The sequence below is a fragment of the Camelina sativa genome, chromosome 6 (assembly GCF_000633955.1).
Source record: "Camelina sativa cultivar DH55 chromosome 6, Cs, whole genome shotgun sequence".
In the NCBI taxonomy this organism is placed as follows: domain Eukaryota; kingdom Viridiplantae; phylum Streptophyta; class Magnoliopsida; order Brassicales; family Brassicaceae; genus Camelina; species Camelina sativa.
In genome coordinates this window covers 17,802,102-17,814,537 of record NC_025690.1, presented here as the reverse complement: position 1 = coordinate 17,814,537, position 12,436 = coordinate 17,802,102, and the positions used below count along the sequence as shown (strand labels likewise).

The 12,436-nt window shown below is 32.8% G+C and overlaps 2 protein-coding genes across 2 annotated transcripts in view; both read right to left on the bottom strand.

Annotated features, from left to right (window-relative positions):
* Positions 1-586, bottom strand: part of LOC104792029 (agamous-like MADS-box protein AGL18) — a 2,584-nt gene extending 1,998 nt beyond the window's left edge. The window contains exons 1-2 of the mRNA XM_010518052.2: positions 326-586; positions 65-256 (exon numbers count right to left, since the gene is read on the bottom strand). Coding sequence (XP_010516354.1) covers positions 65-246 — 182 coding nt within the window. The 5' untranslated portion in view covers positions 247-256; positions 326-586. The remainder of the gene's footprint in view (positions 1-64; positions 257-325) is intronic.
* LOC104792028 (EGF domain-specific O-linked N-acetylglucosamine transferase-like) lies at positions 2,683-4,825 on the bottom strand. The gene is made up of 3 exons (XM_010518051.1): positions 4,286-4,825; positions 4,108-4,185; positions 2,683-3,944 (listed from the first exon to the last, which is right to left on the bottom strand). Exons 1-3 carry the CDS (start codon positions 4,482-4,484, stop codon positions 2,725-2,727), a joined length of 1,497 nt encoding a protein of 498 aa, XP_010516353.1. The 5' UTR covers positions 4,485-4,825; the 3' UTR covers positions 2,683-2,724.

The window sequence follows — 12,436 nt, the reverse complement described above, 5'->3', positions numbered from 1 at the left end:
AAAAAAAAAAAAAAAAAAAAAAAAAAAACAAAATCTTTTGGTTTCCGTATGATAATAAAATTACCAGGTGCTGGAGAAATCGTAAATCTTGCCGGTGCTGGAGAAGATGATAAGAGCAACATCGGCGTCACAGAGAATCGAAAGCTCTTTAGCCTTCTTAAACAAACCGTTTCGTCTTTTGGAGAAAGTGACTTGACGACTGTTGACATTCTCAATCTTCTTAATCTCAATCCTTCCTCTCCCCATATCTCTCTCTCTGAACAAATAAAAAAAAAATCAATCTGGGCTTCTGTAAAATCCAAAAAAAAGAGATGATGGATGATACAGAGGAAGTAGAGAGAAGAGCCCCTTCTTCTTCGTTATGTTAAAAAAGAAGAGATTTTGTGTATTTTGTGTGAATATATAAGGGAGGTTTTCTTTAGAAATCGATCAAATATGACAATTGGGAAAGGGGCTAAGGATGGGAAAAAAAGAAAAGAAAAAATTAGACCAAAATTAGGTATTATTATAATTGTATATAAAAAAAAAAAGAAGAAAAAATGGAGTTACTATAAGTAGCAATTTTCCATTTTTGGCTGGGTTTTGCTTAATTTGCTTTGCTTGGTGTGAGTGGCTGTTTTCTTCTTTTGGCACTTCTTTCCCTTTTATAACGCCTTGTTTTGGTTTCGCATCTCTTCTCCCTTTTTTTAATATTTCTAGGGTTTTCTCCTCTTTTTTATTATTTTTTTTCTTTCTTTTTAGGTCATGCTTTTTGTTACGTTTCTAAAAACTTTTAATCTACCAAAATTTTATTGGTTAAAATATATGTATATTAATATTGACCCGTATATTAGGAAAATCTTTGATCAACCATCATACTAAACAACATTGATAGTTCTTTAAATTTTATAGTGTTTATCTTTAAATAGTTTTTTTTTTCTTTTAATACCACGTTTATATGATAAGTGTGATCCTTAACAGTGATAGCTTTAAAAAGATACTAGTAGAAACGTGGCCTTATTTTTCTTTTTAACTTTTTTTTTTTTTTTTTTTTTTTTTGTGAGAGATCTAGTAGAATAGCCAAAACGTGGCCTTATTTTGAAGAATAAGAATATGATGCTAAGAAAACGCAAAAGGTGTGGGCTTTAAGGCTTCTATAGATAGTAAACTCTTACTAGCAGGATTGCTTTCCCATCGAAATCAAGTTTGTTATATTTTTAGTAAAAGAAAAATATCCTTTTATAAAGAAGACTTTCTATTGTAACTGATATTATATTTAGAGAACCTTAAACAGTATTTTGGAATTATCTTTACATTAGAAAAAAATAAATAGAAATTAATTAGTTTAGTCGTGTAATTCCGGTAAACAAATATATTTGTGTATAAATATGGAAATATTTACACACAAAAAAAAATGTTAATACAGCTCACAGTTTTGTTTTAGAGTGTAAAACTATTCAGATGAGTGTTTCTAAATATTGTTTTAAGTCATTTAATGGTGATCTTTTTTTTGGTCAATATTTTCTCCCTTTTTGGGAATTAAATTATGTTAATACTAACTTTTTTTTTTGACATAATTAATAGTTTAATACTAGACTAGATCAGAAAAGTTAAGAAATACTGAAAATATTTGGTTAGGCTTGGACCACTTAAACCGGTCTATACCGAATTGAATCTGTATCCAGAAAACCTATTGAACAATACTAACTTTGGTTTACATGTAGTTTTTTCATACCAAAACAAAGGGTGATGGAAGCAAAGTTATCTGATTTACACAATCTCAATTCAAGGTATAACTTTAAAATTAAATAAAACTTTACACATTTTTAAAAACATTTTACTATTTTTAGTTTTCTTTTTTCTTTTGGGATAAATTTACTATCTTTAGTTGTTGCCAAAAAATAATATCTCCTATGCATTAATGTTTATATATGGAAAAACATTAATTTCTTTAGGAATTTGTAAATTACCATCCAATATGAAACTAACGTGATTTCTTAAGATTTATTTTTCTTCTACGAAAGGAAACAAAATCTATTTGTGGTTCTATTTTGTTACAAAAATTCCCATAAATGAAATAAAATAATAAATATAAGGAGAAATCGCTTTGGGATATTACTTACACAAGGTTTGTTTGTATATATAAAAAAAAGGTTGTTTTTATTTTGCCATTAACCAGACACTTCTAACATGCTAAAAAAAGAGAATGAGCCACTTGTGATACTGTTTCCATTTTACTATTTTTTGTGCAGATTTCTAGAAGAGCTTTAATCATATGACTTTTTGAAAAACAGTGAAATTCGATGATAATCATAACAAGGTACAATATAAATTAAAAATAGAATATTTTTCTTATTAATTCAAAGTCAATAATATCAAACAGAAAAAAAAAAAGAAAAAAAATTGGGCCCTTAGATCCGTTTGGATGTTTTTTACTTATTTTACAAATCTTTGGTGTGTTTTTTTTCTTTACTTTTAGCTTTGTAAACAACACACAATAATAAAACTGTGAAAAAATGAATGGAGAAATCATCGACAGCATGTTTTGGATTTTGGGCCTACAAAGCAAACAATAGTTGGGCCCTTAGACCCATTTGGATGTGGTATGAACTCATTGAAAAACTCAGCTTAGTTGGTATTTTCCGGTTAGTAATAAAGCTTGTAAAATTGAGTCATTTGAAGCTAAATTGACACAAAATAAAAGAGCAAAACTTTCGGTTCGGTTTGTGTAATGCTATACACCGGTCAAATTCGTTTCATGGAGAAATCATAAGCACGAGACAACGGTTTCTTGAATCTTTTCAAATCAAGCTTCACGTTCTGCCTCTCGAGATAGATCTTCTTAGTGCAATCCCATCCTTTTTGAGTAAAACTCTTGGGATCTCGTATTATTGGGTCATTTTTGCCATATTCATCATATAAAGAGCACTCTTTCGGTTTAATCTTGTAACTAATGTACTTCAATCCCATCTTCTTGGCCGGTTTACCATAGTAAGTCTCAGCCGCCCACTCGGTTCCTATTGGTATAATCTGTATAAAGACTGTTTTCGGTTTCAAGAAAAGGAAATGTGTCATTGCAGCTCCATGTACACCGATCATCACATTGCTTGAGTTCAAACATCTATAGATCTTTGCCAGCTCTGTCGTTTTATCAGGTCTCAGAACCTCGACAAAGAATCCAATTTCCTCAGCTAATTCCACCAAAAGACTCTCGTTGAGTATCTCCCTCGACCCGTTTCTCGACAGAATCACTAGTTTTGGTTTCTTGAACCTGTCTTCTCTAACTCTTTTAACAGTCTTGTTCACTGCCTCGAGTTCTTCCTCTTGTATCAATCCACGGATACGAGGCCAATAAGCTCGATCCAACACATTTCTGAAATCAAGAATCGTTTTATTCCCAAGCATTAACGATGAATCAACAGTTAACTCGTCATGAATCTTCAACCCCACGATAGCTTCCTTGAAACAGTGCGTTCTCTTGTCACCGTTGAAGTCAACGGGAGGATAATAAGACAGCTGAGAAACGATATCTCCATATTTCATAACCCACCAACTATGATACTCAACGATCACAAACACAACCTTCTTGTTGAAATGCTGTGAAGTGATGAACAAAGGGATGATCCCGTCGTTGAATTCGTGGTAAACGTTTCCAGTATAACCACCAGTGGAGAAAACAACAGCAGGAACGTCATAGAACACATCGCAGATGTTGTGACCATCATCAGATTCAGAGACTGAAGAATCATTTCGATCTCTGTAAACGAGATTGAGTTGTTGAACTGTTTGCATCACACTTGTTTCCCATTTTCTTGTGTAAGGTTTGATCTTTTGAGAGATGTTTGTCTTTTTTCCGAGGGAAGTGAAGAGGAAGACTGATGAAGAAGCAGCAGAGTTTGTTCTAACATCTCCTTTCATGATACAAACGTCGGATCTAAACCCACTCCTGTCACAACAAATTGTTCCTGTAATCATTAAAGGGGGCCAAGGAGGTTATTAAAGTAAGAACATGTTTTGTTAGATGAAGATAAAACAAGTCAGATAGCGAGAAAAAAAAAAAAAAAAAAAAGGCTCTGAAACATCAAATTCGGCGGTAGTAAGAGTGTAATTAGACAGATTTAAAAATACCATTAGAGGTTCCTGAACATAGAGGTGCAATGAACTGTTCATAAGGACCAAATCCTTGAGCTCCTCTGCTAAAAGCATCTGCACAAGTCAAATAAGCTTTAATTCTCACAATCGAAATTATGAGAAAAAAAACTAGAAAATTTAATGGAAGTAATTATATAAAAAGGGTGAATTTTACTTAGAAGAGAGAAAGAGGAGAAGCTGAAGATGTAACAGCAAGAGAGGAACGAGAGAAAGAGAACTAGGATAATCTTCGGTTTAGCTATCTTTGAGAAGCCACCACCACCGGCGACGGTTCCGGCAAAGGAACCACCTTTTTCATTAACTGAAACTCTAAGCTTTTCCCCTTTTCTGATGAGTCTCTGGTATTGAACCATATTTTGTAGATCAAAAACGAGAAACCCACAAGGAAAAGTTTCGATATTTACGACGACGCTTCTGATTGACTTTTGGTACTCCTCCGACTAAAAGAGAATTCAGACAACCCAGAAGAGAAAAAAAGAGAGCTTTTTTAAAAATTATAATATGGGTTTTGGTGCTTTGCTTTCTCTTACATCAAGAGAGAAACTGAGAAGAGGAAGACCTTTGAGAGAGAGTATGTTTCAAATTGAAGCTTTGTTTTCGATGAAACTGTTATTTCTTTTAAAATAGTAGTAGTATATTTTTGTGTCGTATGTTTTGGCTCTTTCATTCGAGTTTCGTTCGTCAGCTGATTGAAACAAACAATGAGAGCCGTGTCAAAGAAGACGAGCAAGGACTTAAGGCAGAGAGAGGAGAAGGTTTTTTACTTTTCTTGTCCTCTCTGATTAGTCTCTTTTAATTTTCTAATTTTGGGATTTTTAATATAAAATTAGTTGTGGACTGAAATGAAATTTTTTAAAAGCCTTTATATGGTTATTTTAAATAAACCGCAGTGAAAAATATTCGAATCTTTGCTTCTATCCACTAGCTTTCTTGTTATAATTGTTGGACTGGTTCATGTGATGCCTCTTACGAAATGTTAAGGTAGGATCATTATTAGAGTACACTAGGAAAGTAAAAAACTTAGAGTACACTAGGAAAGTAAAAAACTTGAAATGACTAACATTATTAATTTTACATTTTGAGTGGAAATTTTATGGTAATCCTTTAATTGCATAGCATAAAAATCAGAAACAATGACTAAGATGAATCAACCAAATTAATTAAATAAAAAATTTGTTGCATATATAAAATCGATTCAATAACAATAAAAAAATAATGTTAAACATATCTGAATCAAAGCTTCTTGAATCATACTCAGATAATCAATTTTGAAAAATATTCACATAAAACAAAATTTAAATCATTGTTCTATCAAAATTTACAAAAAATAATAAGAGAAGCACATAGAAAGAGTTCATAGCTGCAAGTCTGCAATGTTTGCCAAAAAACAAAAAACAAAACTGCAAGTCTACAACCAACCAAATTGACTAAAAATATAAATCTATGAAAATTAGAAATCACAATCAATTGCCTAAATTAATACTTGGAAGATATGATCGATGTGGGTATCTTCTTATAATTAAAAGAGGAGTAAGTTTTTTAAAATGTTTGAAATGTTGGCTTTATTTACAGTAATTGCCACTTAGTTATGCAAAAGGGAAAACATTTATCGAAATTGAAAGGAGCAAATTACTTTCGTTTGAAATATTAAGCCAAATTACATGTTTACCTCTCAATCTTTCCTGGCATTTAGCAAATTTGTGATTGATTGCCCACTAAACCCATTAATCTATAAGAATAATAAGTAGAAGTTTGTGTGACCAACACAGTCGGATAAAATGTCTAACCTACAATTTGAAGCCGTGGGGCAATGGTGAATAGAGGGGTGGGGGCTACACCCCAACTAAGGATGTATAAACAAAGAATGATGTAAATGAAGATTCTCAGCCATTGAAGATGAAATATCATTTGGTATGTGTTGATGCGATAAACAACAAATAAATTGATTTGGAAATGAAACGAGATTTGGGCAGACTTTCAGTTTAAATTAATAAAAAAAAAAAATGAAGAACAGCGAACTGAATTTTTGTATTGAATATATTTCTTGTACTTGATCAAGGTTTCATGTCCTTCCTCAATCTAAGTTCCCCTATTTAAACACAAAACAATATCCTAAATATTTCTCCGAAGATCTTGGTTCGTGATTCCGCAGTCTCGCAATTGACTCGACGCGCCTCCAAAACAGATCATTTTCCTGGGCTCATAACGGACCCGATAATGATCATTACAACCGAATTTTATTGGGCTTCTCATATGGGCCTGCCTACCGTCGAAACCCAACCCCAACAGTATGGCAAATGGAGAATGAAAACTTTTGAAATCGAAGAGGCAATTGGTTTATTAGCCTAAGAAGAAAGTAGGAGCGTGTGTAAACAACAAAGTCGGATAAAATGGCTAACCTGCAATGAGTTTTGAAACCGTGGGTCAATGGTGGCTGCACCCTAATTAAAATATATAACAAAAAATGACGTATATGATGAATCACAAGCATTGAAGATGAGGAAATCTTTGGTATGGTTAATAGAGAATGACATCTTTTAAAAACAAAGAGGCATTTTGTTTGTTGGTATAAGGTTTTAAACATACAAAAAATACTATGAATAAACAACACCTTTGATTAGAATAAAATGATTCCACACTTTCCCCATAGGCTGGCTATATAAACCATCTGAAGTGGACCAGAACTAAACCATAAATTAAGGTTGTGAATGGAGACATCATAAAAGCTTTTTTTGAAGATGTTTTTGTGAAACTCAGGTAAAGTCACCATTCATGTAAAAAAAATATTAATTTGTGTTTTGNTGATTTGGAAATGAAACGAGATTTGGGCAGACTTTCAGTTTAAATTAATTAAAAAAACAATGAAGAATAGCGAACTGAATTTTTGTATTGAATATTTCTCTTGTACTTGATCAAGGTTTCATGTCCTTCCTCAACCTAAGTTCCCATATTTAAACACAAAACAATATCCTAACTATTTCCTTCGAAGATCTTGGTTCGTGATTCCGCAGTCTCGCAGTTGACTCGACGCGCCTCCAAAACGAATCCTTTTCCTGGGTTCATAACGGACCCGACAATGATCATTACAACCGACCTTTATTGGGCTTCTCCTATGGGCCTGCTTACCGTCGAAACCCAACCCCAACAGTATGGCAAATGGAGAATGAAAACTTTTGAAATCGAAGAGGCAATTGGTTTATTAGCCTAAGAAGAAAGTAGGAGCGTGTGTAAACAACAAAGTCGGATAAAATGGCTAACCTGCAATGAGTTTTGAAACCATGGGTCAATGGTGGCTGCACCCTAATTAAAATATATAACAAAAAATGACGTATATGATGAATCACAAGCATTGAAGATGAGGAAATCTTTGGTATGGTTAATAGAGAATGACATCTTTTAAAAACAAAGAGGCATTTTGTTTGTTGGTATAAGGTTTTAAACATACAAAAAATACTATGAATAAACAGCACCTTTGATTAGAATAAAATGATTCCACACTTTCCCCATAGGCTGGCTATATAAACCATCTGAAGTGGACCAAAACTAAACCATAGATTAAGGTTGTGAATGGAGACATCATAAAAGCTTTTTTGGAAGATGTTTTTGTGAAACTCGGGTAAAGTCACCATTCATGTAAAAAATTATTAATTTGCGTTTTTCAAAAAAAAAAAGTAATTCACAGTTTTATCTAACATTTTTTGCCTTGGACCGCCTTTATAATCAACAATGCCTTTTACCCAACGGATTTGAAACTGCAACGATACTACAATGTTTTTTAATAATTTTAATACATATATATGTTCTCTCTCTTTTATTTTGTGGCAAAACAAATTTACAAAAAAATATTCTTCTTCTCTTCTTTCTCTATTAAATTATAAAAAATAAAAAAAATAAATAACCAAAATGTTAATAACTTATGAATAATATTATTAATTGGGCACAAAAATATTTACATAAGAAACTAAATTTTAATTTAAATAAAATTTGGGTATTTATGGTTCTAAATATTTTTTTAATTAACACAAAAGATATAGAAGTTTGCAGTTATATTAATTATTTATATTTTTACTAATCTACTCATACAAATATTATAGTAACAATATATATATATATAAGTTTGTTATGAACCGCAATTATTATTTTCACCAATGAAAAATTGTTTTGTACTGCTAATTCGGTATAAACCGCACTTGTCCCGTAAATATATTTCTCTCAGCATGAACCACAATTGAACCGTAATGTACTATCAATTTTTTGTCACGCAGAATTAAATACACCGTTACCATTCGGACCTAAATCGATGTAGTTGTTCATCTGATGTTGTGACTTGCGACGATGATGTAACATATCTAAAAGTTCTTTTATTTTTGAAACTATTTGTTAGCAGATTAGAAGCAACATTTCACTTTCGTCCCTTTGATTTAGAAATTAAAAAATTCAAAATGGAATAGTTTTTTTTTTTGATCAAAAATTGAAGAGTTAAGTACATAGTAGTAGAAAACAATTGTTTTGTTTTGAGATAAAAACATATAGCCATATAATCAGAACATTCATTGAGATGATGTAAAGAAAAACTAAAGAAACATATTCCTCAGCGTCTTGGCTTTCCTTCTCATCGCTGTTTGTATGTTCTAAAAAACTTGTTTTATATTATATTGATAGCTAACCTAAATCATTAAATTCAAATGGCCTTGCTTCACAATTAAAATAATATTTGTTACAATGCTGTAACAAATATAACCAAATTTAACATGCTTGTTAAATATATTTCACTTTTTCCTTTCATTATCGTCACTTCACCTCGTCATAATTGATTATGCTCGACACATCATCCTTAAAAAAGAAAAAATCTAATAGTAACGTCAATACCTTGTCAAAACAGCGCTATATTTTAATGGAAAAAATTGGTGACTAAAAGAATTGAAAACCTAAGATTTACACTCTAAACAAAATAGTAGACGTATCAATGGGCACAAGAGATATGTAGGTTTTTTAATTCAGGAAAAAATACTAACCAACGTTCTGATATGATGCAAGCTCAGAAGGGTTCAGAATGAAGATCAAATGCTTTTTAAGCTATTGAATAAGAAAGTTGGCCTTCGTAAGCCCAGCGATCAGAATAGGCAATAGTGGCGAGAGGAACATCAACATACGGTGTGATTGACCTGAAACAGAATTCCAATCTGTTAGCAAATTCTGTTTTAACCCATTATAAAGAGTGAAATCATTTAAAACACAACTTCCTAGCGTGATGTAAGAAAAAAAAAATCTTATTTAATGTCTCCATCATGACACAGTAATTTTGCCCCCTTCTGGTATATCCTACTTCTAAAAAGCTATCATACCTTTTCAACTTCTCTAATCAGGAGTAAATAACTAAATCACAACATAAACACAAACAGAGAACTCAAGTAAACCCAAAAGGGATAACAAAATCCAAACTTTCCGTTTCCCATACTGTTGCAGAAGTAAATCAAACAAAAGATACGATAATGAGAGATGGTGAGACAGTGGATAAATCTCACATCGTAATTAATAACCTTTTACTATGAACAATCCGAAGTATGTACAACCCAATTCTCACGTTTTTTCAAAGTTTAAAGAAAAAAATCTTTCTTCATTAAAACATAATTTTTCATATGAAAATTTAGGAGATATTTATATCCACATGGCTTAATATCTAATTATCATGTGGTTACATAACTTTCCTAATTTATGAATCAACAAAAATTAAAGGTGAGAAATATGAAGTTTTTCAGGAGGAATAATGAAATTTTAAGATGCTACCAGACAAAACGGAATAAAATCAAAACTGTGAAAAAGTGTGACTTGTGAGAATAAAGAATCGCAACCAAAACCGACTGCGTGTCGCTAGTCAGAAGTGAGTCTACGACGAGGTTTGGACAAAAGGAATCACAATTCACGAAAACTAATACAACTTTCAGAAGAGGGAATAACACCACTTTTTGTTTCATGGTTGTTTACGTTTAGGTATATAAATCAGTATGAAGAGGCACAATTAAAGGTGGTGAAAAATGAGAATAAAAAGAGGCGATGCTTCACATAAGACGTGAACAAAAGGTTGCAATTGAAAGACACATCTTTTGGTTTAGTAGAAAGAGGTGATGCTTCACATAAACGTGAACAAAAGGTTGCGATTGAAAGACACATTCTTGGTTTAGTGACTTTTAGCAAACATAAAAAATCACAGCCGCTGGATAAAGATAAAGACTAACCTCAACTGTTGGATTAGAAAGATGACAAAAAATATTAACATTTGATCGTCAAGACATAAAAGAAAGTGTTATTAATGGAGAATTGAGATGCAGTTATGTATTTATGAGTATAGTAAACCGGATGTTAAGGAAAACTTAAAATGAAGAAAAGATTCGTGATTTACGCAAGACGAATATAATAAAATTTGGTGTGAATTGGTCAGCTCAGCTGGTGGGACATCACCATCGCATAATTAAGGGTTGTCTACTATTGCGGATTTGTTACCAGTAGTACTTACCAGTTACCATTACTGTGATCAAATTCATATACCAATTGGGATGGCCAGACTAAAATTTTCGAATTTTCTAGTGTTTTCGTTGTGTCAGTCACTAAATTTCTCGAGTTTATTGATACAATTCCAATACCAGTGGATGAAACAATTCTTCTCTACTAAGTTTTATTTTCTTTTCTTTTCTTTTAACACAATTTCTTACTCTATCTACATTAGAGGTGCGCAGGAGAGGATAAGAGTATTAGTTAAAAACTCAGTATTAGTTAATAAAGGATAAGTATTCTTTTCTTTTCTTCTAACACAATTTCTTACTCTATCTACATTAGATTGCACATTTTTGCATGTGTATGTGTTTCTTCTAATTTGGATATCCTCTCCTGCGCACTTATTATGAATGTTAGATATACAAGCATGTGTTCTGGTAAACTCTTAACAGCTGAGAAATTGTAAAATACGCAAATAATAAAAGACCCTCTCGTGATAACCCAAAATATAAATTGTCTCTGCAGGAACATATTATTTTGATACCAAAAACACTCAATATTAATTACTTTTTAGAGTCTTCACAACATAGTTTTGGATATGGACCACTTATCTAAGAGAATTTCTCTAACCAAAATTATGTTTTGATTTACATATAAAAAGGAAAATAATAGACTGGACCGTTTAATCATTTATGATTGAACTCTTATTTAGGACTCAACAAGACTCACGTGAGACGGTGAGAGTGACTCCTCAGGCAAACAGCCAAAAAAACGGCACTGGTTTTAGTGACGGAGCCTTGAAACGGCACAAAGTTCCATCTCCTTTCGTAATATCTCGAAACGATAAAGACCGTCCGATAGAAGCTTAATGGGCCCCATCTTATTATATAACGCTTCATATTGTTGTATCTACGTGTACCGTAACACAGCTGAACTCTCAACCTTTTTTTTGTTTTTTTTTTTGTCTATAAAATAAGATGAGAAGCAACCGTTAAACTCTGTTTCAGAATTCAGAGTCCCTCCACTTTGTTTTTCCCGAAATCTCCACCTGACTCTACTCAGCACTGAGAAAGACGAAGAGATCAAAGGAATCGAGAAATCAGGATAGAAAAACTAGGGTTTCGATGATGCAGGTGTGGCGTGACTGTTGTAGGGGATGTAAGAAGGCCACTGTTGTCACTGATCACGTTGCGAGAAGGACAAGATGTTCCCATTGTGGTCTTGAGATTAAATATCACTCTGTCGAAGATGGTGTCGATGTTACAGAGAAAGATACTGTTCGTCGTCTCAGTGATCCGATAAGCAATAGTGGTCTGTCCATTGTCACCACCAGGTCCACCACCGATCCCGCGAATGGTTCCTTTGTTGATTTCTTGTCCCCTAATCTTGAAGATTCGTTCAAACCAGTCTCTACCGTAGAAACCGAGCTGAAGAATGCTCCCTCCGATGGTTTCTTGTCCCTTACTCTTGGAAATACTCAGAAACCCGAGATGAATACTGCTTCTTCCGATGAATATTCGCTGAAACCTGGCTTTGATACAGGCTCTATCGTTACCACCGAGCTAAAGAATGATTCCTCCGATGATTTATTGTCCTTTAATCTTGGAAATTCTCAGAATCCCGAGACGATTACTGCTTCTTCCGGTGAATTCTTTATTAGGTAGACCCTAACAACGTCACAAGCGGGATCAGGTGAGAAGAGAAGAGAAGAAGATTAGGTTAAGGAAGTAGGAGGCGAAAGGAAAACTTTGTTATTATTTTATTCCATAAGCCAAAACCCTTCTCGGGATTCACAGTTTAATACAATATTAAT

What these genes read in the sequence shown, in the direction of transcription:
- LOC104792028 (XM_010518051.1), bottom strand. Translation starts at nt 4,484, where the DNA reads ATGGTTCAATACCAGAGACTCATCAGAAAAGGGGAAAAGCTTAGAGTT. An exon ending in CTCCTCTTTCTCTCTTCTAA is followed by an intron (nt 4,186 to 4,285) that starts GTAAAATTCACC and finishes TGACTTGTGCAG; the next exon opens with ATGCTTTTAGCAGAGGAGCT. An exon ending in ATGTTCAGGAACCTCTAATG is followed by an intron (nt 3,945 to 4,107) that starts GTATTTTTAAAT and finishes TAATGATTACAG; the next exon opens with GAACAATTTGTTGTGACAGG.